This window comes from Verticillium dahliae, genomic scaffold, assembly GCF_000150675.1.
Source record: "Verticillium dahliae VdLs.17 supercont1.6 genomic scaffold, whole genome shotgun sequence".
In the NCBI taxonomy this organism is placed as follows: domain Eukaryota; kingdom Fungi; phylum Ascomycota; class Sordariomycetes; order Glomerellales; family Plectosphaerellaceae; genus Verticillium; species Verticillium dahliae.
Genome location: NW_009276926.1, coordinates 1,296,295 through 1,321,057, shown reverse-complemented (window position 1 = coordinate 1,321,057; position 24,763 = coordinate 1,296,295). Strand labels below are relative to the sequence as shown.

At 56.4% G+C, this 24,763-nt stretch overlaps 4 protein-coding genes and 1 non-coding gene across 5 annotated transcripts in view; 2 read left to right on the top strand and 3 right to left on the bottom strand.

The window, feature by feature from the left end:
• The window catches only part of VDAG_03948 (plasma membrane ATPase), a gene marked incomplete at its 3' end in the record, with an annotated part of 3,332 nt that extends 796 nt beyond the window's left edge, over nt 1–2,536 (bottom strand). Inside the window, exons 1-3 of the mRNA XM_009654032.1 lie at nt 1,997–2,536; nt 1,789–1,940; nt 58–1,701 (exon numbers count right to left, since the gene is read on the bottom strand). Of these exons, the coding sequence (XP_009652327.1) occupies nt 58–1,701; nt 1,789–1,940; nt 1,997–2,207 (2,007 nt within the window). The 5' untranslated portion in view covers nt 2,208–2,536. The remainder of the gene's footprint in view (nt 1–57; nt 1,702–1,788; nt 1,941–1,996) is intronic.
• A 12,217-nt stretch (nt 2,537–14,753) lies between these two features.
• On the bottom strand, nt 14,754–16,065 carry VDAG_03947 (mitochondrial DNA replication protein YHM2; the record flags this gene model as incomplete). The annotated part of the gene is made up of 3 exons (XM_009654031.1): nt 15,630–16,065; nt 14,876–15,548; nt 14,754–14,808 (listed from the first exon to the last, which is right to left on the bottom strand). Exons 1-3 carry the CDS (start codon nt 15,853–15,855, stop codon nt 14,754–14,756), a joined length of 954 nt encoding a protein of 317 aa, XP_009652326.1. The 5' UTR covers nt 15,856–16,065.
• A 1,444-nt stretch (nt 16,066–17,509) lies between these two features.
• VDAG_03946 (citrate synthase) lies at nt 17,510–19,076 on the bottom strand (the record flags this gene model as incomplete). Its single annotated transcript, XM_009654030.1, has 2 exons — nt 18,937–19,076; nt 17,510–18,811 (listed from the first exon to the last, which is right to left on the bottom strand). The coding sequence occupies exons 1-2, from the start codon at nt 19,045–19,047 to the stop codon at nt 17,510–17,512; spliced, it is 1,413 nt and encodes a 470-aa protein (XP_009652325.1). The 5' UTR covers nt 19,048–19,076.
• A 1,397-nt stretch (nt 19,077–20,473) lies between these two features.
• Nucleotides 20,474–20,546, top strand: VDAG_20129. Its single transcript has one exon. It is a non-coding gene; the product is annotated as a tRNA-Lys (tRNA).
• A 420-nt stretch (nt 20,547–20,966) lies between these two features.
• Nucleotides 20,967–24,348, top strand: VDAG_03945 (Rpb7-binding protein seb1; the record flags this gene model as incomplete). Its single annotated transcript, XM_009654029.1, has 6 exons — nt 20,967–21,842; nt 21,918–22,163; nt 22,414–22,522; nt 22,592–23,606; nt 23,676–23,847; nt 23,899–24,348. Exons 1-6 carry the CDS (start codon nt 21,723–21,725, stop codon nt 24,346–24,348), a joined length of 2,112 nt encoding a protein of 703 aa, XP_009652324.1. The 5' UTR covers nt 20,967–21,722.
• Between the last annotated feature and the right edge of the window lie 415 nt (nt 24,349–24,763).

The following is a 24,763-nucleotide window of genomic DNA, read 5'->3' as shown; positions in this document are numbered from 1 at the left end:
CCAAGGGCCAAGGAAGACGATATCGGCCGGCAAGAGCGGGCGGCGTTCAGAGGCAACCTTCGACAGCTGGGACCGCGTTAGCGGCAGGATCGAGACTGTGGAAGAGCGAGGAACATCAAACATACCAATACCAGTATCGGCCTTCTTCAGGGAGGGAGCATCATTGACACCGTCACCAGTCATGGCAACGAGGTAGCCACGCTGCTGGAGAATCTCGACGACGTTGTACTTGTGCTGGGGGAAGACCTCGGCGAAACCATCGGCAGCCTCAACGAAATCGTAGACCTCAGAGCCGGGCATGTCACCACCGCCACCGAGACCGAGACGGTCAGCGTTGAAGATGTTGGTACCGAGACCGAGCTGGCGGGAAGTCTCACGGGCAATGCCGACGGCGTCACCAGTAAGCATCTTGACGGAAAGACCAAGGTTCTTGGCCTCGTTGACGGTGCGGGCAGTGTCGTGACGAGGGGGGTCAGAGCAGGGCATGATGCCGAGAATCTCCCAGTTGCCCTCACCACGCTTGCGGGCGACACCGAGCGAACGGAAACCACGGGTAGCGAACTCAGCAACCTTGTTCTTGTAGGCCATATCGATCTCGGGGTCAAGAGGGTGGTCCTCCTCAACAGTCTTGAGAACGAAGAGAGGGGCGCCCTTCACGCAGGTGATGCGCTCACCCTGGGGAGACTGGACAACGGCGGTGACCTTCTTGGAGACGGGGTCGAAGGGGAAGAACTCGAGGACGGAGTACTTAGAGAGAACAGACTTGGCGCGGGGGTAGTAGCGGAGGGACTTGAGGAAAGCCTTGTCAATGGCATCAATACCCTTCTTCTTGCGGGAAGCGGCCAAGCAGGCAGTGAGCATGAGGTCATCGGGCTCGACGCCAGCAACGGTGTAGGGCTCAGCGAGAGAGAGCTTGTTCTTGGTCAGGGTACCGGTCTTGTCAGAGCAGAGAATCTCGACACCAGCCAGGGACTCAATGGCGGACAGCTTCTGGACGATGGCCTTCTTCTTGGCGAGGTAGGCGGCACCGACAGCCATGGTGGTGGTAACGACAGCGGGAAGACCGACGGGGACACCGACGATGAGAATAGCGAGGGTGAAGCGAAGGATCTCAACAATGTCGTTGGAGCGGTAGAAGCCAGAAACCCAGACGATGAGAAGGGTGGCAACGACGAGGATCAAGAGAACAGTACCAATGCCGTTGAGGACCTCAGTGAAGTGACCAGTACCGGCGGAGGCAGCGTTGACAAGGGCAGCGGCGCGACCGACGAAGGTGGAGTCACCGGTGGCAGTGATGACAATGAAAGCCTCACCACGCTTGACAGCAGAGGAAGCGTAGCAGTTGTCGCCCTTGTGCTTGTCGACAGCGAGGGACTCGCCAGTGATGGCAGACTGGTCAACCTGAAGGAAGGCATCGTCCGTGACAATGCGACCGTCGGCGGGAATGATGGTACCATCCTCAACCTGGAGGATGTCACCAGGGACAACCTCGTGGGCCTCAACCTCCTTGAGCTGACCGTCACGGAGGACGACAGCCTTCAGGGCAAGAGTCTTCTTGAGTTCGTCGACAATGCTGCCGGCCTGGAATTCTTGGTAGAAACCAACGACGGCGTTAAGCAGGAGAAGAGCGATAATGACACCGAAATCAACCCAATCCTCGAGACCAGCAGCGGAGGACGGGCAGCGGCTTTCCATGACGAACTGATTAGGTCCGACGAAGAACATGACTGAATGCGAATTTAGAAGACTGAGATCATTCGAACAACAGCGAGAGCCAATTGAACTTACAAACTTGAGGATGAGGTTCTCCTTCTCCTCCTTCATCTGGTTGGCACCGTACTTGCGGCGACGGTTGAGGACCTCAGCCTCGGTGAGACCAAGACGGGTGTCGGTAGCCAACTGGTCCTCAGGAATGACGCGGGCACCACCAACGGCGGTTTCTGGATCAATTGGGTTAGCTTGGAAATTGTGAGCTGGGCACTCGGCGATAACTAACCCTCTTCCTCGTCCTCCTCGATGTGACCGTCCTGGGACTCGAGGTCCTCGATCAGGGCGTCGATGTCCTCATCTTCGTCCTCCTCCTCCTCGACCTTGGGCTTGACGGGAGCGTCGACACCGGTGTCGAGAGGACGGTCCTTCTCCTCAAAGCGGTGGGACTCGATGGGAGTGTTGAGCGCCGGAGCGGCGGCTGAGTTCGACTCGGCCATGGCGAAAGATTTCGCGGTTGTATGCGTCTATAGCAATGAGGTGGTCGAATGCAGTGTAGGGGGAGTAGACTCGAAAAGCTCAAACGCTTTGGTGGTGGGGGACTCTAGGTATTTGTAGTAGGTCCGGTGGATCGAAACAGGTTCTTAAGGTTCGAGGGCTGAGCTTGCGAGCAGGGCCTAGGAATATTCGGAGATTGCTAGGTTTGTTGCGAACAACAACACGCGCTGGGTGGGGAGTGGAGAGTGTCGAGGCGACGAACGAAGAGTGGGGGAGAGGTCTATCACCGCACGAATGTGAAGAGCAAACGTAAAGGAAGCCTTCGTGGGTGAAGAGAGAAAGGGAAGGAAGGGGAGTGGGAAGGAGGAAGGAAGGCTCTTTAAAAACGAAAGCAAGAGGCAGGCGATGGACAACAAGCGGGCGGCGTGGGACTGTGAGGTGTAAGTGAGAGTGGGTACAGCTCACGGGATGGGTGCGGGTGCACGACACGAGCGGCAACAGTGAAGGGCGGAAGCAGCGATGGGCATTGGGGGGGGAGATGGATGGGGGTGGGAACGGGGGTGGGAGAGACGAGGGCACGGCGACGAGGCAGGCAAGACCGACCAGGACCAGACCAGAACCAAGCGGGACCTAGCAACAACGGAAGAGAACGAGCGTCGAGGAATACGCCGGCGATCTGTCCGGGCGTGGAAGACACAGAGGTGAGGTGAACGAGCGTCCCAGGCAAGGGAACCCACCGAGCCGAAAGCGACTTTTTTTTCCCTCTCTCACTCTGGGCTCATTCTCCAATTGACCTCAATCCCACTCTGGAGCTGGGGGAAAGGGGGGGGGGTCTGTCTCTGCAAGCCTGGGCCAGAGCCGTCTCTACGAGGTGCTACAAACGGATACCAGGCACACAAGCTCCCACGATCGGCTGAGGGCCGTCTTGGTTGGCCCAAGAAGGTACCCCAGAGTGAATGTCAGGTACCTTGGCCTGCATGCCACCCGGGTGGGTTCCACAAATTCCTCACGCCCACAGTGCCTGTGTCGTTGCCCAGGAAGCTATCGCATCGGTGCTGCCCCGAGGCAAAACAATTGCCCGCAAGTTGCCCACGAATGAGGTCAAGGGAGAACCACAGAGCGCACGTAGCTCCCGAGAAGCTCCTACGGGTCCGAGGACTGGCGAGCGCGAGGGTTCAAGCTCCAGCTGCGGCCTAGGTGAGCTTGGGGACCACGATGGCCAATGACGACGTCTGTAGTCCAGGGCCAGGGTGGGGGGGTCATGCCACCAACTCCCCACAGGGCGACACAGTGTCGGACACGGTCCAACGGCGAGAAACATTGGATCACTGCACGATCATTTCCGCGCGCATTTCAGACCAGACGTAAACATCCATGGGTCATGACTATGACAGGGCCCACCCTGACCACACACCTCTCAAAGGGTGAGCCGGCAGAAAGGCAGCGCGAGCGCGGCGCGTGGGGCTTGCGGCGTGGTGTGGAGCGTGCCCTGATGTGGGTCCCCCTGCAGTGCAGCTTTGCAGGGAGCCGGGATCTGGGATAAAGAGCAGAGGCCAGGGCCAGGGCCAGACAAGGATGGGGGAGTGCTCTGGTCGCTGGTGGATGGAGCCGCTCGCTCGCCATCGCCCCAGAGAAAAAAAAAACAAGAGACGAAGCGGCCCTGGATGAGTCGGCTGCGTTACTTGACTTGGCACACGGCGCACTGTGCTTCTCATCTGGCTGCTGCGGCTCGTTCCAAGCCTTCTAAGCCTATCGTCGACGCCGATAATGGTCCAGGCAGGCCTTTGTCGGGTGCTTTCACTAGAGTTTACGAGCGAGTTTTCTCGCGGTGAGAGGTGGCAGCCCAGTGCGAGGCAGAAGTCTCTTTTTCCGCCCATCTATCTCTTCGATGCCCGTTTTTTTTATTGTGTGCGCGATTTTACTCGTTGTATTCTTTACCCCGTGCCTACCTCCATGTCGCACGAAAACGTGTGGGTGCTTCAAGTCCATGTTTTGTATATGACGACAGCCATAGCTCGTTCTCGTCCTCGGGTCCCAAGGCAACCGGCAAGCAAGACGAACAATGGCATGCTATCCGTCCTATTCTCGCCTTTTCCTGCCCGTCGCACATCGCACTCGACAACTCCGGTCTGGCGGTCAGCAAAGCCAAGCAAGTGCCCATCCATCTCGAGGCAAGCTCCATCGTTTCGGCTTTCGTGCTCGTGTCTCCACGCTTTGTCCATCGTTCCCGTGAGCTGCACCGAAGGAGCTTCTCGAAACGGCTACTTTGTCGCTCGTCCCGAGCCAATTGGGACTTCCGATATGGTCAATTGTGACCTTTTTCGCTTTTTTTTTTCTCGCACACCAACAGGTCTCTTTTTTGAAAGACGTGGCCATTGAGGTGTTTGTTGGTTCCGACCACTAACAGCTATGCCTCATACGTACCTTAGAAAGTCCATCCTCAGAGGTAGAGGTCATCACCAACCCTTGCATCTTGACGTCTGGGGAAACACCCTCCATGTACACGGGTAACTGGACGATGGCCCATTTAATCCCTTCCACAATCATCGGTGGCAAAAGGTTGGACAGACGCCAGCCCTGCAGCAAGCCATATCAAGGGTTTCGCGGGGGCCAAGGCTTGTGCTCGCCTTGGGGGCGACAGGCCAAGAACACAGGGACCGATCGTGCACACCCCATTCGGTCATTCGCTGGACATTTGTGACTCTCAGTCGTCGTCATTCAAGTGCGCGCGTTGGACGAACAAGGTCGCACGCAGTTTTCAAGCACCAAGCGCACACGTCCCTTTTCGCACTTCGTTTCTGGCTTACATGTACATACATGTAGTACACCCTCCGTCCAAAACGCAATAAGCTTTTCCGGGCCTCACATCCCAAAACTTGGCTGTCGGTCGAGGGCGACAGCCCGGGATCTCCCATGCAGCCAGGCCCATCCCAGACTAGCGCGTGGGATTTGCCCCGATTTTGACTCTGGCAGCCAATAGGCAGTGCTGCAGCACATCGGGAAGGCGTGGGATAAATCGGGTTCATCTAAGAGTGGAAGGCGCAAGACGCTTGAAATCATCAAGACACTGTGCTTGGGGCGCATGCCTCCTTCCCCCCCTGGGCCACGCTGACTCTGGTTTCCCCCCATTCTTCTCGTCCCCGAGCAGAGCAGGATTGGGAAGTTGCGAGCAGCGAGCAGTGGGCAGCAGCCAACGGCCAGTGGACAGTAGATAGGCAGTGGATAGCACTTGCCTAGACAGTGGACCAGGTAGCCAGCGCCTGCAGGTGCGATGCATTCCCCAAACCAGAATTCCCCGAATCCCTCATTGCTCCGTGCCCCCCAAGAACCCACTTGGAGCTCGGCTGTCACCCATCGAAAGCATCCATCTACCCGTACAAACCATCCTTTTGCCCCTTCCAAACCAAATCGTCACCCTCGCGCCTTCGAAACCCCCGTTGAGGGTTCAACCAGAGACATCCAGGGCGAGCAAGACATTCGGGACCCACGGTGATGGGACCTCGGCTTTGTGACGACGGCGGCTTGCTGTTTGCAACCATTACTTGACCATTTGCAAATCAACAGCCTCACCGAACCTGTCAGGCTCCGCCGAAACAGCCAGTTTCCAGCTCCTGGCGATCAGGACCGGCTTTTCGACAAAGAACGCCTTGCGGCGACAGGCTTGCCTTAGTCGTGGCCGCTCCCGTCTGACTCTCTCATTACCGTTTGTTCTCCAATTCGCCCTCCACAACCATTCCACGAGACCAACATGATCCCTGGTACTGCTACTCCCGGGCCGCCGCCATCAAGTCTGCAAGCGATAGCCGACACACGAGTGGCCCCGTTCCTACCCTGGTCCCCAGCCTTTCGAATAGAATTGTGCATGGGGGCGGCGTGCACCCCTACCTGCAACCTACCCGCGACCTGTTACCCCCCCTTCCAACGGGCAGCTAGACAGCTCCTAGGGCGCCAGTCTCACCATCCAAAGCGTGGGCGCCTGTGTGCCCGCATGCACGGGTCCTCGATTGACCGATGCAGCGCTGTACGCGCCTCGACATGCTGTGCTGTGCTTTGTGCGGCGCCTCAGTTCGCCATCCTCAGCTGTTCTTTCGGCCAGGCCAGGCCTGCTGCAGCTCTGTCCAGAGCACCGCAACAGAGCTCCCTCCCCGCCTTGGCCCCATCTCCCAAGCCTTCCAGAAGCGGCTATGAATGTACCATCCATCAGACGCAGAGCACATAATTGCCTCGTTGTCGCACGACAAGTGGCCGCCAATGGCGCACCATGTTCTCGCCCTCTTGGTCTTCTGCTGGCTGCCCGACCCTGCGAATAGCATCAATCGTAAACAATATTGGCAGCATGGTCTGGAATTGGCTAAGGGCTGCGCTCTTCGTCGTCCAGGCCGCACAGCCGCTTCGCGCGTGACGAAATGCTCGCTGCATTGGGTTCGATGTGCCGACCACGGTCCCGTTCGCACGTCGCAATCAGGGACGCCAGGGGGTCAGCTCCATTGGTCTCCAAAAGTCGCGGCTATTACGGCCTTGTCCCTTGCTCGTTGCTCGAGCGGCCAACTACGTCAGGTCAGCGTGAGGTTTTTCTATGGGTTACGGCATACATGGTACGGCCAGCGTCGGAGGGACTCGGCCTGTCCCAGTTCGTGAGTGCGCTTGGCACGGCGATGGGGCAAAATCAATGGGCTTCATCTCTAGTCCCTCCAGCGAAGCGCCGACAAGGCTAGCAACAGTCGGTCACATTGACTGTTGTTCCTGGTGTTGTCCATCGTTGTCCTCGTCGTCGTCGCATTTGCCTCGCGTGCCCTGAGAGCGTGCTTGGACCGAGACCATCAACAATAAAACAAACAAAACTAAGAGAGTGAGTCCGTGGCATGCTCCTTCGCTGCCTTCACCTTACCCAGGGTCAAAGTACAAATTCTCAAGGGCACAAGCACAACACCAGGCGGAGCACAACAAGGACAGGCACAGGATAGCACAACACAGCACAAAACAACACAACACAGTACAGAGGAATGGGCACCTTCGGAGGTGGTTCTTGAGAGCACCTCGAGGACCCGACTCATCCGTACAACCCTTATTCGGTGCCATTGCTCATTTCGTTGCGGATCTAGCGACCACCGATAGGCAAATCACCCCGGGACACCTAGCGCTACCGGCACCTTACCAGGGCAAAAACAAACAACAAGAGTCGCAAACTCGCCGACTCTGATCTCCGACTTGTCGCCGCGATGGCCCCCGGACGTCGGTCGGGTTGTTGAATCCCAGTGCCGTGTATCCCGTCCAACTCCGTCCGTAGTATCTCGGGCCTGCCGTGTCTTGTTCGTGTACACACAGTACCGCACCTACAACCGGGATCCTTGCACCACGCCTCACAGAGACGGCACAAGTATGTGCAGCACCATAATAGTACGGAGCTACGTACTGGCGTGCAGCTTGCAGAAGAGCGGTGGCTCAATTCGGCCCAAAAGCCCCACCCCAGAGGCTTCCAAGGCTTCTAGAAAGATTTTGACGAGCGATTATCCCATTGTGTCAAGTGTGCGAGTACATGGTACTTCACCGAAATCTGAACCCGGCCCAACATGAGCGTCTTGCTTCCTTCGTATGGAGTTTCCCGAAGTGCGTTTCTCTTCTTCATGACCCCGTCAGCCTCGGCTTCTTGAAACTTTTTTTTTTGCCCCTCGACAAACATTATCAGCACAAGCCTGTTCGATGCGCGACAGAATCTTCTGTTTATTTGCCTCAGTGACGTCCTTCAGCGCCTCATGGCTTATCGCGGTCGGTGCTGAACCTGGGCTTGGAGCTTTGACAAACGGCACGGTGTCTTTACGAAATGGTAATCAACAGGAATCATGGTAAGGTGACCTATATGAGGGATTTGATATTCTCGCCAGCGGATTGGCCCCCAAGCCCAGAACGGAATCACCCCTTGCGACGGCCGTCAGGCATACTCGGTCTCTTATTTGTACTGTGTGCCGCTTTCCCGCGTCACCCACATCGACAAATCGATGGGTCATCCTGGCACCGAATGCCCTTAGTCGCGCTGGTTCCTGGATTTGTTCGTCCCCTTACCCCACCGATCGGCTACTGGGGTCGACTGCATTCGCTGGCTGGCGACCAAGTTTTCTCCAACTGCCTGCCTGTCCGCCTTGAAACGAGACCGGAGTTGGCCCATGTACCGTAGCCGGTCGCCTCCCGGGATATTCTCTCTCGACGTTCGTGATGTCGGCCGAGTCAGCGCTTTTGCCACGAGATGGACTCTTTCGTCACCCGTCTTTCGTCACCCGTGTCCGATGCCGCAGAGTCGGTGAGCGAGTACAGTAGTGGGTGCTCCAATGGGGACAACGGCGGCGATATCCTCACCGCGCATTGTGTCCGAGTGGCACTTGCTGGGTCCCCGTTCTTACTGTTCACGGTACAAGTATCAATAAGGTCGACCATATATGCCTTTTTGATCGACACTTCATGTCTTGAGTCACATGATGATGGGAAAGGGCCTGTTCACAAGGCCAAGAAGTCGCACGATGGCCAGCTACGAGGGCCATGCGGCGATGTTTCCGTACCCAGCCTGTATCACTGGAACCTGGAACTTCGCAACGTTGCTGATCGTCACGACGTGACCTTCGATTGACACAACTGTATTTGCCGGCAGTTCTTCGACGCGCCACCGACGGCAATGGGGCTAGTTGACGCTCCCCAGCTTTGCGAGTCGCGGATGGTCAGTCCGTCGCCTTGGACATGTCAGCAAAGGCACAAGACGCACTGCGTTAACACCTAGCCTTTACCAAATGCAACAGGGCCGATTCCGCTATTGAGAACGGATCGAGGATTTTTTTTTCTTCTCCACGTGTTGACCCCCCCCCCCCTTTGTCTCCAGCTCCCAGAAACCCCAATTGTGAAGCCGTCGCCAATCCCGTGTTGCTGGTAACTGTCGGCGATGACATGCTGCCGGCCGACTCATCAGAGCAGGCAATCGGCATTCCGCACGCCGACTTGGGCCGTTCTGTTATCCAGGGCTATCAACGAGCAAACCCTGCTGATTCGACTGACCGAAGACCCCCTCCCGGGGGGCCAAAGGTGAGACATTTGACCAACTAGCCAGGTATCAAATCGAGACTGGTCGTTGTTGAACCCTGCCAAGGTCGTGGGAGTGGCCACAGCCGAGACGGCCGCATTGCATCGCATCGCATCGTCATTCATCTTCACCATTGCTATTTGCCTTCCTCTTCCCCCTTCCAGGCACCCCGGCCCTTGACCCTAACGCCCCCGGATATTGGCACTATCCACACAGATATCGCCTATGGAGCTCCGTGCGAATTGTGTGAATGGGGCGATTGAGGACTGTTTGTTTACCTGACATGGTACATGTACACTGCTGGCGAGACAGCTGGTCGAGAGAGGGAGTGGGAGTGTGTTTCGCTGTCCCTGGAAATTACCTCAATCTCTTTTCTGCCTCGAATGCCGCCAGCAAAGCGATTAATCGCTCAGGCGCGGTTGTGCCTGTCGATCGCCAAGGCCGGAGGGAGAATTGGTCCAACAGCCCGTATGAGAAGCCAATTCTGTCTGTCCGCTGCAAGCGTGGTGTCGAGATTTGCCATTCGCGAAACGTAAAGATAGGCGTGTCCGGCGAAACTTGTCTTCCTTTGTTTGCCTCGCTTGCCCCTACCTCCCGCCCCTCCATCACGACTGTCGAGTATTTGGGGAGATCAATTAAGCCTGAAACAGAGGGACGGCAACTTCGAAACCTGCGATCCAGGGCTCTCGGTCCTCGTCCTCGTTGATGCGGGATTCAGGCATCCTCCCGGTCGGTGGCTGGTGGCTTCGTAGCGTGGGACGCGATGGCGACGTGATGAGGCACGGGGCGCCTGCGCCTTGTGGTTCTTACCGCAGACGAAAGCCTGTCTGTCCTGTCTGTCTGTCTGTCTGTCTGTCTGTCTTTCTGTCCTGTCAGCCTTGGTTGCTGAGGCCACCGCTGATCCAGCGTGACTCGGACACGGGGTTGGCCTTTGTTTCTATCCTGCCATCCTGCGACGTCCGTCCATGTCGCTTACTTACTACTGAGGGCTGTTCCTTGCCCGTCAGCCTTGGCGCTAGAGGGCCGAGCTTTGAAGGGAAACGTTCTTCATGATGCCGTGTCCACCCGTCGCCCTCGGCCGCCGCGCGATGCCGCTGTGCCCGCAACCGAAAAAACTTGCGAAACAAACCATCATCAAACATGAGGGGACGCAAAACACATGGCTCCATCCGTCGACCTGCATCCGACATCTCCTATTAGGCTCTCGTATAGCTCCCCACGAACGTCCGACTGGAATGCTGGCTTTTTTGTTCTTCAGCTGAGTGGCATCATGATGGCCAAGTCGAGGCATGTCGTTGAATTGCCCGTCTGTTGCGCCAAGTCGCCTCGAGTGCGCTCTGCCCTCGGGTTCGCCAAGAATGAGTTCCAAGCCTTGGCCTGCGCGCACCAAGCTTTCTTGGACCGCGAATCCCCCATACATCAATGTGCTTGGCTGTGGGATGAGTTGTTCTTTTTCAAAAGGGTGCTTGGGTGTCTGCAGTGCTCTTGCTATGTGTTTTCCAAATTGTCCATTCGTGACCATAGAAGCCCGATTTGGTGTCCCGCATTGCGTGGCGCAAAGTCGTATGTACGGCTTGTATCATGACATGTTGCAGAAGGTGGGATCACATCTGCTTCACAAGGTGCCCGTAGGCACGGAACGGATTTGTTTCGTCCACATCACCTGATATCCTTCTGCGCCGGTGTGGGCAATCATGTTTTTGAGTTTGTTTCAATCTGATGTGAGCGCCGGCCCCGCCCGTGTGAGGCTTTGCCTGGTCTTTTTTGAGGGGGGGGGGCTCATTCATGCAACAGCCCGAATGATGGGCAGGACAGCATGGCTGTGCCGGGCTGTCATGTTTCGGGCTGTCATGTTTCGGGCTGTGTATGTTAATTTTGACGTCGCTGAGAAAGCGCACAGTAGACGGGCGTGTCTTGTGTAAACTGCGATGGATGGAATGTTTCCGTGCTCATTCATGATGTTTAGCTAGCACTGTCTGAGGATCACGATGCGAAGGAAGGGGGGGTGCTGATTCGCGATACTGATCGCGATGACTGTAATGCGTGACCACCAAACTCGATTCGAGCATCAGTTCCCCTTTTGATCCTCATCCCGCGATAGTCTGGCTCGCAGGGACGACTCTGCCAAGAGATTTCTGCTTCACCCGCGGTGACGGTTTGCTCTCAGGTCGTTCTGGTTCGTGTGGAGGGAGTTGGCACTGGGCGTCTCACGTCTAAGCCTCGCCCTGTGTCTCGGCGACATTGATCTTGGCAAAATAGGGTGCGTGACGCTCTACCATGTCTCTCTTTCCTCTCTTGCCCTTCCCCCCTCCGATCGATGGGCATGTGATTACGATGGGGAAGGGCGATGGGAGAGTTAGATCTCTTTGGTAATGTTCGTGACTGTCCTGCGTATCGGCGTGTTCGGAACAGTGAAACGTGGGGGAATGGCGGATACCCAAGGTAAGTCATGTGGAGGGAGAGCCTGCTGGGTGGATCTGATCTGCGGGCGATTATCATCTCTCTCTCTCGTCAGGGCTACGAGGGTGGAGGGTTTATTGGGAGTTTGTAGATCTAGAGAGTGCTTGGCGGCGATAGTTGGGGTTCACCACATTTGATGATGTGTTATTTCGATAGGCCCCTTTTGGATGATCTGAGGGGGGCGGCGGCGGCGCTTCCCATCTGGACTTGGCCAGTGAATTCCGGCCGCCATTGTCGGAGGTCAATTTTTAGAAGGAAATTTACTGACTGCGGCGCGGACCGCGACAGCGATGACGGTGCGGGCGACGTGTCCGAGACGACTGGTGCATGTGCTGTGTGAAGATGTCTGATCGGCAGGCAGACTCGGGTCGTAGCTCATGTGTTGGCGGTGGAGTTACAGCCGCTGAGACGTCATGAGCTGCGATTAACGACAGCTCTGCGGAAAATAAAGAAACGCTCTGCAGAGAGCAGATCTACTCTGGTCGAATCGTTTCGGAACATGCCGGCGGGCAGCAGGACAGTTTGGTTGTATTTCGACTCCATGTCAATCTCCGCGACCGTTATGTATCGAACGTTGCCGAAACCACAGAACTCATGTCTATTGGAATATCCTAGCTGGCGTGGAAATATTCACTTTCGTTTCCCAAAATCAAGTATTGCGGTACTGGTGTGATCGGTGGCGTTCCCGCTGTGAATTCAGAGCGAAATCGCCTTGTCGTTAAATTGCGAAAGTCGTGATATCCGTGAGATGTCGCTAGTCGAATTTGAATAGCAGGCACAGCACGAGTTCAAGATAGAGCAAGTACATATTCCTTCGCATTTTACTTCTATTGTTCAGTACGGGTTTGAATGCGGTCCACGTAGTTATTGTTATTCAGCGTGGTTGCTGGGCCTGACGGCTTTGTTATCTAGCAGGATACACCATACCATCTCTGAAGCAGGATCGTTAAGCCCATGATACTGCTCACATCTTACCTGACCCCAGTACCAAGGCCGAATCTATTGTACCAGAAGGTTCTCTCCGGTACTCGTAGTCTAGCGCACGCCCATCAAGGTGACGAGTGACGAAAATGAAGTGTTCTTTGAAAATGCCGAATATGTGGACCTAAGATAATGGAGCTGCTGACTTTGTCACCAAAGATCCATCCACACACACACTCTTGAACAGTCTTTGATATACCGGAAGCAGATGGACATTGAGCCAAAAAAGAAACCGAAGTGTGTCCGATGCTCGGTAGAATTTACCTTGCGCGCCCCCGTCAGGGACGGCTACCTGCATCACCGCAAAGCTTCTTCAGCTTGAGTAGTAAATGGCACCGAACCGCAGCCAACAAAGCTGCCGAGTACTTCTTTCACACATCCGAGCTAGAGTTCGTGAGAACCCCGAAAACCCAGTATGTTCCGAGATTGTCCGCCAAGGACAACTAGAGCAGCAGGGTCAGGACGATTTAGGATTTTGCTTTCTCATGAGTTACCGGCTCTTCCAGACCACAAAATGCAAGGAACACCACAGTTGATTTACGCTCTTAGGTACTCTTGAGACTAATCTCGAGAAGAAGAGCCGATGGCTCGCTTTGTGTTTGATCCCCGGGCTGTCCACATTATGATTGTCATCCCACGAAGAGGACCGAAACACTGACGATACAAACAGCCGTGTCAGATTACTTCGACACGCTCCAGCCATATTGAATCAACAGAGTGATAAATATCAGGCTGTTGCAGCCAAGGATCCTGCAAGAGTACACGAGGTAACATACTTCACCTCTGCCAGACACCCCTCCCCAGCTGCGTCATGACAAAGCCCATAAGCTTGGACGGGAAAGAGATCTCTGGTAGAGCAACGTATCAACCGTCGTGTATCTACTGGACGCCAGCAGAAAAAGCAGATTCAGAAGAGACTCCCACGTCAGACCAGACATCTGGGCCCCGAACATGGATTGCTCATTGAAGCCTCCGCCGGCGTCAGCCGAAGCCGGAGATTCGACCTGCTGAGCAGTGTCTGATTCGTGTATCTCTAGTTATATAACACAACCAATCCTCCGAGTACTGTTGAAACGGTTCTTCGTCTGTAATATGTAACGTGGCGGAGAAACACTACGAGCATGGTGCTTCCACAGAGGTCAACTAGCTCTCCAATGGACCATAGGACTTTTATCGATGACACATGTAGTATGTTGAACTGAGTAAGAAGTAAGCAATCTTTGCACTTCTCTCCGTTGATACTCGAGAAATATAAGATTAGAACGCACGAGTGTTCGGGACCCGTTGAAGCCATGCCCCCAGGAGAACAGGTGGCGATGAGGAACCCCAGACCGTCCTTCAACAGCAGCTTTCCAGGCGAGCGATGACCCAACCAAACCGGCTATGGAATATTCAGCATCCCTCCAGTATCTTCAGCAGGTTGACTAGCAACATGACATCGACGCCGAGAGCCCTGCGGTTGAGCGACGTTCAGCGCTAACGCGGAGGACGACGGCATGACGAAGGCATACAGACCAGCGATCGCAACTGAGCCATCAGTGGCCTGGCAAGTAGCTACCTGCATGTCCCCTCTGATCCATATGGTGTGAGTATACGTCAGACCGTATAATTTGAGCATGATTTTCAACGACATGTCAACAATGACCATGTACGTCAGAAAGTATGCGGGAGAACAGCACGACTAACCCCCCCGAGGCCCCTAGTCAGTCATGCTACACCACTTCATGTCATCACCACAACACACGAAAGGCACGTCACGGCAGAACGGACGAGGCCTAGCCAACCAAGTCTATAATATCCGGAAGCGCACATGGGCATTCGCCATCCATCCGCACACGGCGTGTGGGCAAGTCTAGAACCAGAGAAGACTACAACAGAAAACGCAAATTACAGCAGGAGTTTTACGTCGCTAGGACAGCATCGCCGTCGACAGACGATGGTATGATTCGAGAAATATGCGAGGGGCCTCCACCTCCCTCCACATCAGCGTCTGGCTGCGGTCGGGTTCCCTCTCTCTTTTTCCACGACTGGAGAAATACGCCGCTTAGTGCTTCGCAGTGACGACGTCACCGGTGAGCCTCTCGACGTAGGTCTTGGCCCTGTGTAGCGCGCATTATGATTAGCACATGTCATGTCACGAGCACGGGAGCATGGCAAAAAACTCACATGTCACCCATGGCAACCATGCAGATGGTCTGCCAGATGCCGAGACCGATACGGGGCGCGACACCACGGTAGAGACCGCGGATGCCGTTGGTGTCGTAGATGTAGCGGAAGGTGTTGCCGACGGTCATCTTCTTGGGCCGGTTGGGGTCCTCCTTCTTGCTCTGCATCTCGACGCGGATGACCTCGATGGGCTGGTTCCAGGCGCTGAGGCCACCACCGAAGGCACTGGCGAGGATCTTCTCCCAAGCGGCGAGCTTCTCGCCGCCCTCCTTGCCGGTGGCGCGGCGGATGCCCTGCTCGGCGAGACGCGAGAGACCGAAACGGGAGCCCCAGTTGGTCATCTGGCGAATGGCGACAGCGTTGACACCCTTGTTGATGCCACGGATGCCCTCGCGGCGGTAAATGTCCATGAAGGTGGCAAAGGTGCTCTGGGGCACGACGCCGGCGGCGGCTTGCTTGTGCTTGGTGATCTCGACCGTCTTCATGCAGGTGCAGAAGCCCATGGTGGCGTAGGCCTGAGCAACACCACCGACGACACCACCAGTGATACCGCCGGTGAACTCGGAGGCGCCAGCGGCGCGCGCGTAGTACTCGGCCTCGGAGGCGACGAAGAGCAGAACGGCACCCTTGGTGGAGGCTTCGATCCAGGCCCAGGGAATGAGGCCCTGGTAGACTGTGCAAGGGGTGGTCAGCAGTTGTATTGCGCGGCTGTCGATGCTTCACGAGCAGTTCGGTAGGACGGAGGGAGACTCACAGCCGAGAACACCACCGCGAGACCAGATGCGGCCGAGCGAGGTCGTGAAGCCGTCGCCACGGTTGGCGGCCATGGTGGTCTTGACGACCTCGAGGGGCTGGCCAAGGGTGGTGACCTCAAACATGTTGAGACCGGCACCGAGGAGCAAGTTGGAGAACTTGACGGGCTTCTTCTCCAGCTTCGCGGGCTCCCCGATGGGGGCGGGAACGTGGGCGACGGCGACCATGGCTCTTGTTGGAAGGTGACGATAGGGGGCCCTGACCAAGGGGAGAGTGTGCTTCTTCGCGGAGTGTGGTGAGAACCGGGAGGGAGCGAGTAGTAGTGGGAGGAAAGGGAGGACTCGGGTAACGTCCGAGGGGGGAGACTGGAGAGTAGACTGGAAAGTGGAGCGGGATGCAACGAGCTGCGATGAACGTGAATGTGGAGGTGGAGGTTTGATGGCCAGGCCGAGGATGAAGACGATGCGAGATGGTGGTTTACCGCGCTCTGGATCAGGGAGGTGGGCAGGGACGTCCTCTGAGCACGTGGAAGCAGCTCGATGCCACACCAGGCTGTGCATTGCTTGCTCATCCTGCCTCGCGCGCCTTGCCTCGCCCAGCAGTTGGGCAGAGACAGTGAGCGACAGCGCCCGTTACAGCGCCTCAGCGAGGCCGTGAGGCGCTGGGGGCCTTCACCTCAGCCCCCCCAAGGTCTCAAAGCAAGGAAAGCAATGGTCGCCCTCTCACTCTCACTCGTCGGGATTTTCTGGCGCTAACCACTCCCCCAAAAAGCTCCCACCATTGTGGGCTCAGACGGTACAAGCCGCCTCCGTATCGGCTATGCTTCTGCATGTCCCTCGGCCGTCTCCATTGATTCGGGACATCTCGTGCGACAACACGACAACGCGACAATCGGAGGCGGGCCTGAATGAGGGGTGTTCAGCGATTATCAGTCTTCACGCGTGTTTGAGTTCGTCTCGAAGCCGTGTTCCGCCCTTCAGGTGGCAGCAATAGAGCTTGCCTCCTCGGCGACGAGCTCGTAATCCGGTGCCTGGTACTCGGTGACCGGTACATGGCTCGCAGGTACCGGCTGGTTGCAGCTCGACCGTGGTTGGTCGACACCATGGCCCGCTCCAACAGGCCAGAGCCAGCCAGCCCCAAAAAGAGCTCGACAGCTCCCCAACCTTGTGCCGCTCGACTCTCAACAGCTGAGCTGCTTTTTTTTTCTTTTTGCTGGCGGCCCCCCCTTGGCGCGTGCGTGAGCTCAACGCAAAATTCCGTGGGGAACTTCCGACGACCGGACCGCCATGCTGTGCAAGCAAGCCAAGTAAGCCAAGCAAGCCATGCACCGACACAACTGATGCATTGGACGTTCGTCTTGTTTCTCCTTGCTCTTTCTACGATTGGCCAATCGTGTGAGCCGCCAACTCCGACCCACGGGATTCGCGTTGTCCGCACAGCCTTACAGTATACGTTCACAACGCAAGAGGATCACCAGGCATCAGACGAAACGAGGCACCAGAAGAAAAGAAGTAAGAACCAAACGAGCCATATTCTGAGCCTAGGTTTATCTGAGAAAGCATACACGACCTTCTCCGCTCCGTCCCCTTTTCTCCCTCCACCCAAGCAGTAATAGTAAGAGTTGTATGTAGTATTGTACAAGCGCAAGTGGATTGGTATCGTTCCGAAGCTTCAGTTTCGTCGTCTGCTATCCACCCCGACTGAAGCAACACTTTTCTGGGTTGTTCGTGATGGCTTCCCGGTCCTGGTCTCCTTCTATCGTGTCATGTCGCCATTGGAAAACTATACGACAGTTCACGTCGTCTGGCGCGCGCCTTCGCCTTCGCCCGCGCCCTCACCGCCCCCCGGATTCTCTCGCTCTCTGCATTGCTCGCTGCCCATTTACAGCTTCTTGCAAATCTCGATCCACTTCTCGGTGGAGAAAGACTTGGGGCGCTCAATGGGGGCACCGACGGCGCGGTCAATGATGAGCTGGGGAAGCACACCAATGGCGCGGGACACACCGAAGAGAACGGTGTAGAAGTTGGCCTCGGTCAGACCGTAGTGCTGGAGGAGCACGCCAGAGTGGGCGTCGACGTTGGGGTAGGGGTTCTTGGTCTTGCCGTGCTCGGTCAGGACGCCGGGGGCGATCTTGTAGACCTGGCTGACGAGCTTGAACATGGGGTCGTCGGGCATGTGGGCCTGGGCGAAGGTGCGCTGGGCGCTGTAGCGGGGATCCGTCTTGCGGAGGACGGCGTGGCCGTAGCCGGGCACGACGCGGCCGGCGTTGAGGGTCGACCAGAGGTAGTCGGTGATGGACTTGTCCGAGAGGTCGTCGCCAACCGACTTCTTCATGTCGGTGAGCCAGTTGAGGACCTCCTGGTTGGCGAGGCCGTGCAGGGGACCGGCGAGACCGTTGAGGCCGGCGGCCACGGAGAGGTAAGGGGAGCTGAGAGCGCTGCCGACGAGGTGGGTCGTGTGGGCGCTGACGTTGCCACCCTCGTGGTCGGTGTGGATGGTCAGGTAGAGACGCAGCAGCTCAATGAAGCCCTCGTTGCTGCCGAAGCCAAGCTGGTTGGCAAAGTTGAAGGAGTAATCCTTGTCCTTCTGGACCTCGGCGACCTTGCCGCCCTTGAAGACGTTCTGGTAGATGCGAGCGGCAATGGTGGGCAACTTGGCAATGAGGTCCATCGAGTCCTCAAAGGTGTAGCCCCAGTACTCCTTCTTGTTGACGCCCTTGGCGTAAGCCTTGGCGAAGGAGGAGGAGTGCTCAAGAGCAGTGACGGCGAGGGAGAACTGCGCCATGGGGTGCAGGTCGGTAGGGCAGTGGTCGATGAGCTCCTCGACGAACTTGGGGAGGTCGGCACGGGCGGCCCACTCGGCGGACAGGTCGCGGACCTGCTGCTCGGTAGGGACCTCGCCGGTCAGGAGAAGCCAGAAGAGACCCTCGGGGAGGGGCTCCTTGCCGCCGGGGGCCTTGGGGAGAAGCTCCTGGCATTCGGGGATGGTCTTGCCGCGGAAGCGGATACCCTCCTCGGAGTCGAGGACGGAACCCTCCCAGACGAGACACTTGACGCTGCGGGCACCGCCGTAGACCTGGTCAAGGGTGACCTTGTCGACGACCTTGGAGCCATGCTCCTTGCGCAGGGTCTTGATCTCCTCGATCTTCTCGGGAAGAAGCTCAGCGAAGCGCTCCTTCAGGGTCTAGGGAGGAAGAGACGGGTTAGTTTAGACGTCGCCAATGGAGGATTGCACTGAATGGCCGCGGCATTGAGGTCGTAGATGCGAAGCATCGTGGCCCTCTCAGCCGCGAAGGGAGACCGTCGTACCTGGGACTTGGCCGAGTAGCAGCGAGCGGCCTGGAAAGCCGAAAGCCTGGTGTTGTTGGCCCGGAGCGAAGCTCGCAGGGCAGAGGAGCCGATGCGCGACACGGAGGCCATTGTGAAAGAGGATATTCAGGAGTATGAGGAACTGCTGAGATGGATGGTCGGGAGGGGGATGGAGAAGGAGAGGAAGTGAAAGGAGAACAGGTTGGCAGAAAAATGCGCATTCGGGGAAAAATACGGCGGAGCCAAGGTCGGCGTCCGGGTGCTGGCCTGGCGCGGCTTGCGCACCTTCACACCTCAGGAAGCCAGCCACCAAGGCCCTCCCCCCAAGCCTCACTCACCCCCCCTAGTGCCTAGTGCTTGGGGAGGACACACAGGTCGAACAAGCCTACTAGCACGGCCGTTCCGGGAGTCGCAGGGGGCGGCCTGAGTTACATCACAGTGCCGCCGCCCACATCTGCCCTGTGGCAATCCACTCTCTCAACCAGCCTTTCCCCCAATGGACGCTCCAGCTCAATGGACGTCATCTCATCGCCTGCAGCCTACCTCTGGGCAAGGTAGGTTAAGGTAGGTAGTCCAGACGACCCAGCTGCAGCGCATGGGAGCTTCGGGGCCGGCAAAGGACCCATTGACCGTTGAGCGCCTTTTCCGGTCCCATTGGTCCGAGCCAGGATCCTGCCATTGAGGTTGGGACCGAGGATAACAAGCAAGCGAGGTCGTCAATAAATTGTTGGTACCTCGTGCCTGTCCATGTTTCTTTTCAAGACCCTGTACCGTCCTGAAGTACCGGGCGATGGAAGATTTATCTGAGAGGAAGTGACAGCCAATTGCGCCACATCTTCCAGACAAACCGCAGAAGAGAGACTAGCTCTCGCGATCGGTGCTGGACCCCGGCGAGACATTCGGACGAGCGCGGTAGCGACATGAGGACTGACCACCCAAACCACCCGACGAGGCTTGCGCGCGATCTGATACCTACACTGTGCATCGCTAATAACCGGCACGATTCGGAGTAATTAGCACGATCCCAACTCCAATCCAGACATGCTCAAAACCTCATACCTTCATTCATATCACATGAAGGAAGACAATGACCAATGTTCCGAGATTTCCGCCGACTTTTTGAAAGGCTTCCGTTCATCCATGATGCGACGGCACCTCTCCAAGACCTCGGGCGTGAGGATGAATAGCCCAGTATGTGCTGTCACGAATGCTTGGCAGCGGGTACAACTTCGGGAATGAGGTGTTTTGACCTTGCTCCGTCTGACCTGCCGAGCCTGGGCATGGCCTGCATCCAATGCACCTCTTACACATCAGAAAGAGACACAGCCCGGCTTGCGAGCATGTGGGTGGCTAGAAGTCACTCGGGCGGCTTGACAATCTGCTTTAACTAGGTAGCTTGCTTCTCTGATGGTTTGAATTTTGCAACAAGCATGGAGCGCACGGTGGAGAGAGCTTGGATCCGCATCTTTACCATGAGACATGAGCCTTACATAAACAGGTCCTGGTGAGACTTCCAGCATCAATAAGCAACCTGCCTGCCCGGCTAGCTCAATCGGTAGAGCGTGAGACTCTTAATCTCAAGGTTGGGGGTTCGAGCCCCCCGTTGGGCTCAATTCCTGACGCATCTCGTACGAGACTTCACTTTTGTGTGTTCTTTTGTTCTCACAAGCCTCGAAGTAGAACGTGTTATCCACAGTATTAAACAAAATAATAATTTCAAGAACTGTCTTGTATGGCCTGGCATTATTACTTGGGCTGTCTGTACTCCATGTTCCGCCGTTGTTGAGGATCTCTCAGCACCCCGACGCGGCGCCTTTGGAATGATTTTGCGAGACCACGTGATCACATTCATCTGCTAACCGCACTAACCCGACCGAATCCTGGCGCATGGACCACTCACTGATGAACGGAAAAAGCTGACACTGCAAATTTGACGCGATCAGTCACCTCTGTCCCGCCCCCAGGATTTAAAGTCCAAACACTGTCACCTGCCTGACCTGCTCCGTCTCATCCATCTTCTTTCTACCTTCATCGACAGATCCATCACGCCCGACCATCGCTTCATCGTGCAGTCCGACCAGCGCGCCTGATGAACACTTTCGCATCGACCATGCAGATCTACGCCATCTGCTGATCGTTATCATTCACACATTGTATTCAATTCGTCGTGACACGACCAACTGGTGGTTCTCGCGCTTGGTGTGCAGTAGAGGGTCGCGAGTTGCAGGCCGCCCGACTTGCCGCACACACTCCTAGGCTTCGTCTGACGATTAGCTTGCATCTTGAACCTCTGAATCTTCGTCATCATTGCAATCGTCTGGTCCGACTACTAGTAAAGGCTGGGCATTCTACTCTTCAGAGGGTACGTGATTGATAGCGAGCTGGTGAAGCGAAGCAGCGCAACAGCACGTGAGGAAAGAGCGTCCTAGCAGAGAGTACCTTCCAAGATTTCCTCGTAATTGCCTTCTTATACGGCAACTGCACCCTCTTGTCAGGCCCCGCTCCCAACCTGACCTTCCACTGCCTGCGGTGGACTATCGCTCCCTTTTACCCAAGCACGAGATTTATCTACTCTTCGACAACACCATCTCCCTCCAGGACGTATAAGGACTGTGGCCCCCGCGAAACCTCGAAACACTGCTACCTAGCTACCAACTTCACGTCTCGTGCGAAACAGTAGCGTACGTACCACGTCGCCGTAGCCGCGAGCGCTCTCGTTTTGCGCCGGAGTCTCCTCTACACTTTCGTATATCGTAACGAACAACCGTCGCGAATAAGGATCCATCATGGCATCTCCTGTTGCTGAGCTCGAGGCTGGCCTGCAGGCCATGTCTCACCTTAAGCCTCCTGGTGTATCTGGGTCTCGCATTTCTTCCATAACAGCGCTCTGCGTTGGCAGCGTTCAGGTACGGACTCTATGTTAACAACGCTCATATGTAAACCACATCTGTCCGAGTTGTTGCTGACTTTATCTCTCTCAGTCTGAATCTGTCTTGATCCAAAAGATTTACACACACTTCAAGAAGACAGCAGGCGACCACAAACTTGGAGTGCTATACGTTGTAGACTCGGTAACGCGCAAGTGGTTGGAGCGAGCGAAATCCTCCGGCCAGGACGTAGATGGCTCCGCTACTGACGGAACCTTTGCTGCTGGCGTTCACCGCGTGACGGAGCTGATGCCCGTGTTGATGAATGATATTGTCCAGTCTGCACCAGAAAACCACAAGGTAAGCCGCTCCAGTGTATTTGGCGGTCCAGAGGCCTATCAGCAGATCGTAAGGCGTATTGCCAGCTTGACAGTCGGAGACTGGTTCATTCAGAGATCTCTACCATTGAACGACGCGGAAGCAGCAGCACTGCTTTCCCTAGATCTGCCATGAACCTGTCTCTTGCCGTTTCGGCCTCGCGTCTTGGTGATGAAACACACGGTTTCGCTACTTGTTCGACCATCCACTTACGTATTGTATCACATTGTAGGAGAAGATCTCGAAGCTTCTGGATATCTGGGAAAAGGGCCAGACCTTTCCCCAGTCCATGATTGACTCGTTCAGAACCAAGCTGGCCACTCCGCCTGTCGCTGCGTTTGGTACGTAGAATTCATGCCCGATGCCACGGCTGTCGCAGCCCTTTGGACGTCAAGCTGACCACCACACAGTCAAGTCCACGACCCCTGAGGGAAGTCCCCCTCCCGGTCTTCTTGCATTCCTTGGCCTGGCTCCTAGTACCAACGCCGCCAAACCTCCTGCCGCCCCTCCGAGCAGCAATGCCATCATGGAGGCTCTAGCGAATATTGCACGAACAAACGGTCCTGCTTCACAACAGCATGTTCCTACGCCAGCTCATCCACCTCCAACTGCAGCCCCGTCCGCGCTGAACGGCCTGGCAGGACTTCTGAACACCATCAGCCAACGACAGCCAGCTCCTCAGGCGACAAATGCCCTCCCGCCGTCCTACTCCGTGCCGCCGCCACCACCAGCCGCGGCTTCGGGCCCTGCTCCCCCCATGCCTTATGCTTATCCGCCCCAAGCAGCTCACCCGCCGGCACACAACCAGCAGGCCCCTCCGCCTGCGTTCTCTGGTCTCATGGGGACTGGTTATCCAGGCGTGCCCCCTCCTCCGGCCGCGCCACAGGCCCTTACCCCTGATGTGCAACAACAGGTCATGCTGATCAAAGCTCTCGCCGAGCAAGGTGTGCCCTTTGACCAGATTCCGGCCCTTATCAACACGATGCAGCAAGCCGGCGTGATGCCGCATCTAGGGGGCCCGGCCGCACCCGCAGCCCAGCCTCCCTATCCTGCAGCCTCGGCCCCGACGTGGGGTGCTGCGGCTCCTGCCACTAGCAATGGGCATGCGGATTCACGTGACCGCTACGGGTATAATGGTGGCCAAAGATCCCCAGACCGGTATCCGAACCGCTCTCGATCCCGCTCGCCAGGTCGCCGGTGGGAATCTCGTGACAAGACCCGCAACGGACGCGACGACTTTGGGCACCGTCAAGACGACGCAGTTCGCAGCTCCGAGTACCGCCAACGAAGCCCAGCTGGTCGTCGCGCCAGCCCTTCGGGACCGCCTCAGCACAGTCAGTACGAAAAATGGGTAGAGTACGATCGGACTCTTCCTGAGGGCAAGATTCGCGTCTACAGCCGAACATTGTTTGTTGGAGGTGTCACGTAAGCCCAACACCCCGCAGTCTAGAACCCAGCTTATCCATTTCAACGCTAATACCAATCCTTCATTAGATGCTCTGAGCCAGAGTTGCGCAATATCTTCACCCAGTATGGTCAGGTCCAGACCTGCATTGTCAATAAGGATAAAAGACACGCCTTTGTTAAAATGTTGACTCGGAAGGATGCCGAAGCTGCCAAAGAGGCGCTCGAGTTTCCGCAAGGGCCCGAGGGCTTGCAATTAAGGGTACGTCCATGTTTGGCCTCGACTATCTTCCCGCGCTAACCATCATGGCAGACTCGCTGGGGTGTTGGATTCGGTCCTCGGCAATGCAGTGATTATTCTACAGGCATCAGCATCATCCCAATCAGCGAGCTTACGGAAGCAGATCGCAAGTGGATGCTGACAGCAGAATACGGCGGCAGCGGTGGAAAACCCATCGAGACTGGTCTTGTAGTCGAAGAACCCGACATCGAGATTGGTGCTGGCGTATCGTCTAAGGCTATTAGTCGCCGCATGCAGACCGATAAGGGTGGAAGCCATGGACCCAAGTCATCTCACGTCGATGATCGATGGCGGCGGAAGAACGGTGGTGGTCATGGCGGGCGAGATCGTCGTGATGATATGAAACTCTCCGGCGCCAACTCACAGCCCATTGCGAACAACCAGTTCGTACAGGGTAACGGCTTCAACGGCATGCCGAGTGCGTCCTCAAACTACGGCGGATGGCAGCAAAACAGCCAGTAGCCTGACATTGCAAAGTGCATGCTGAAGGGTGCAGGATGCCTATAACCGCTTCCACCAAAGCACGCAGCATGGAGGGAAGGCACGGCGTTCATTGGGGGAGGCTCGGCTTGAATTTCTAATCATGATACCACTGGAACGGTCAAGAGGAAGCCACTCGCATAGCACGTAGGTCCGAGGCAGGGGTCTCGAAGCTGCAGAATCAGAGCTATGAGAATGTCTAGGCAGGATACTAAACTTGGTTGAAGCAGGCAATCCAGTCTAGTCGAAGACGAGACGTGGAAGCCTGTGTATTTTGTGTAAGTGAGGAGTATACACTGGCTTTCTTAAGGGTAATTAGGGCTGCAGGCTCGAATTGTGATTATCGTAGGTAATTTAGCATTGAAATTTGCTTAGAGGCTTGCCTTGGCCTCTTCTC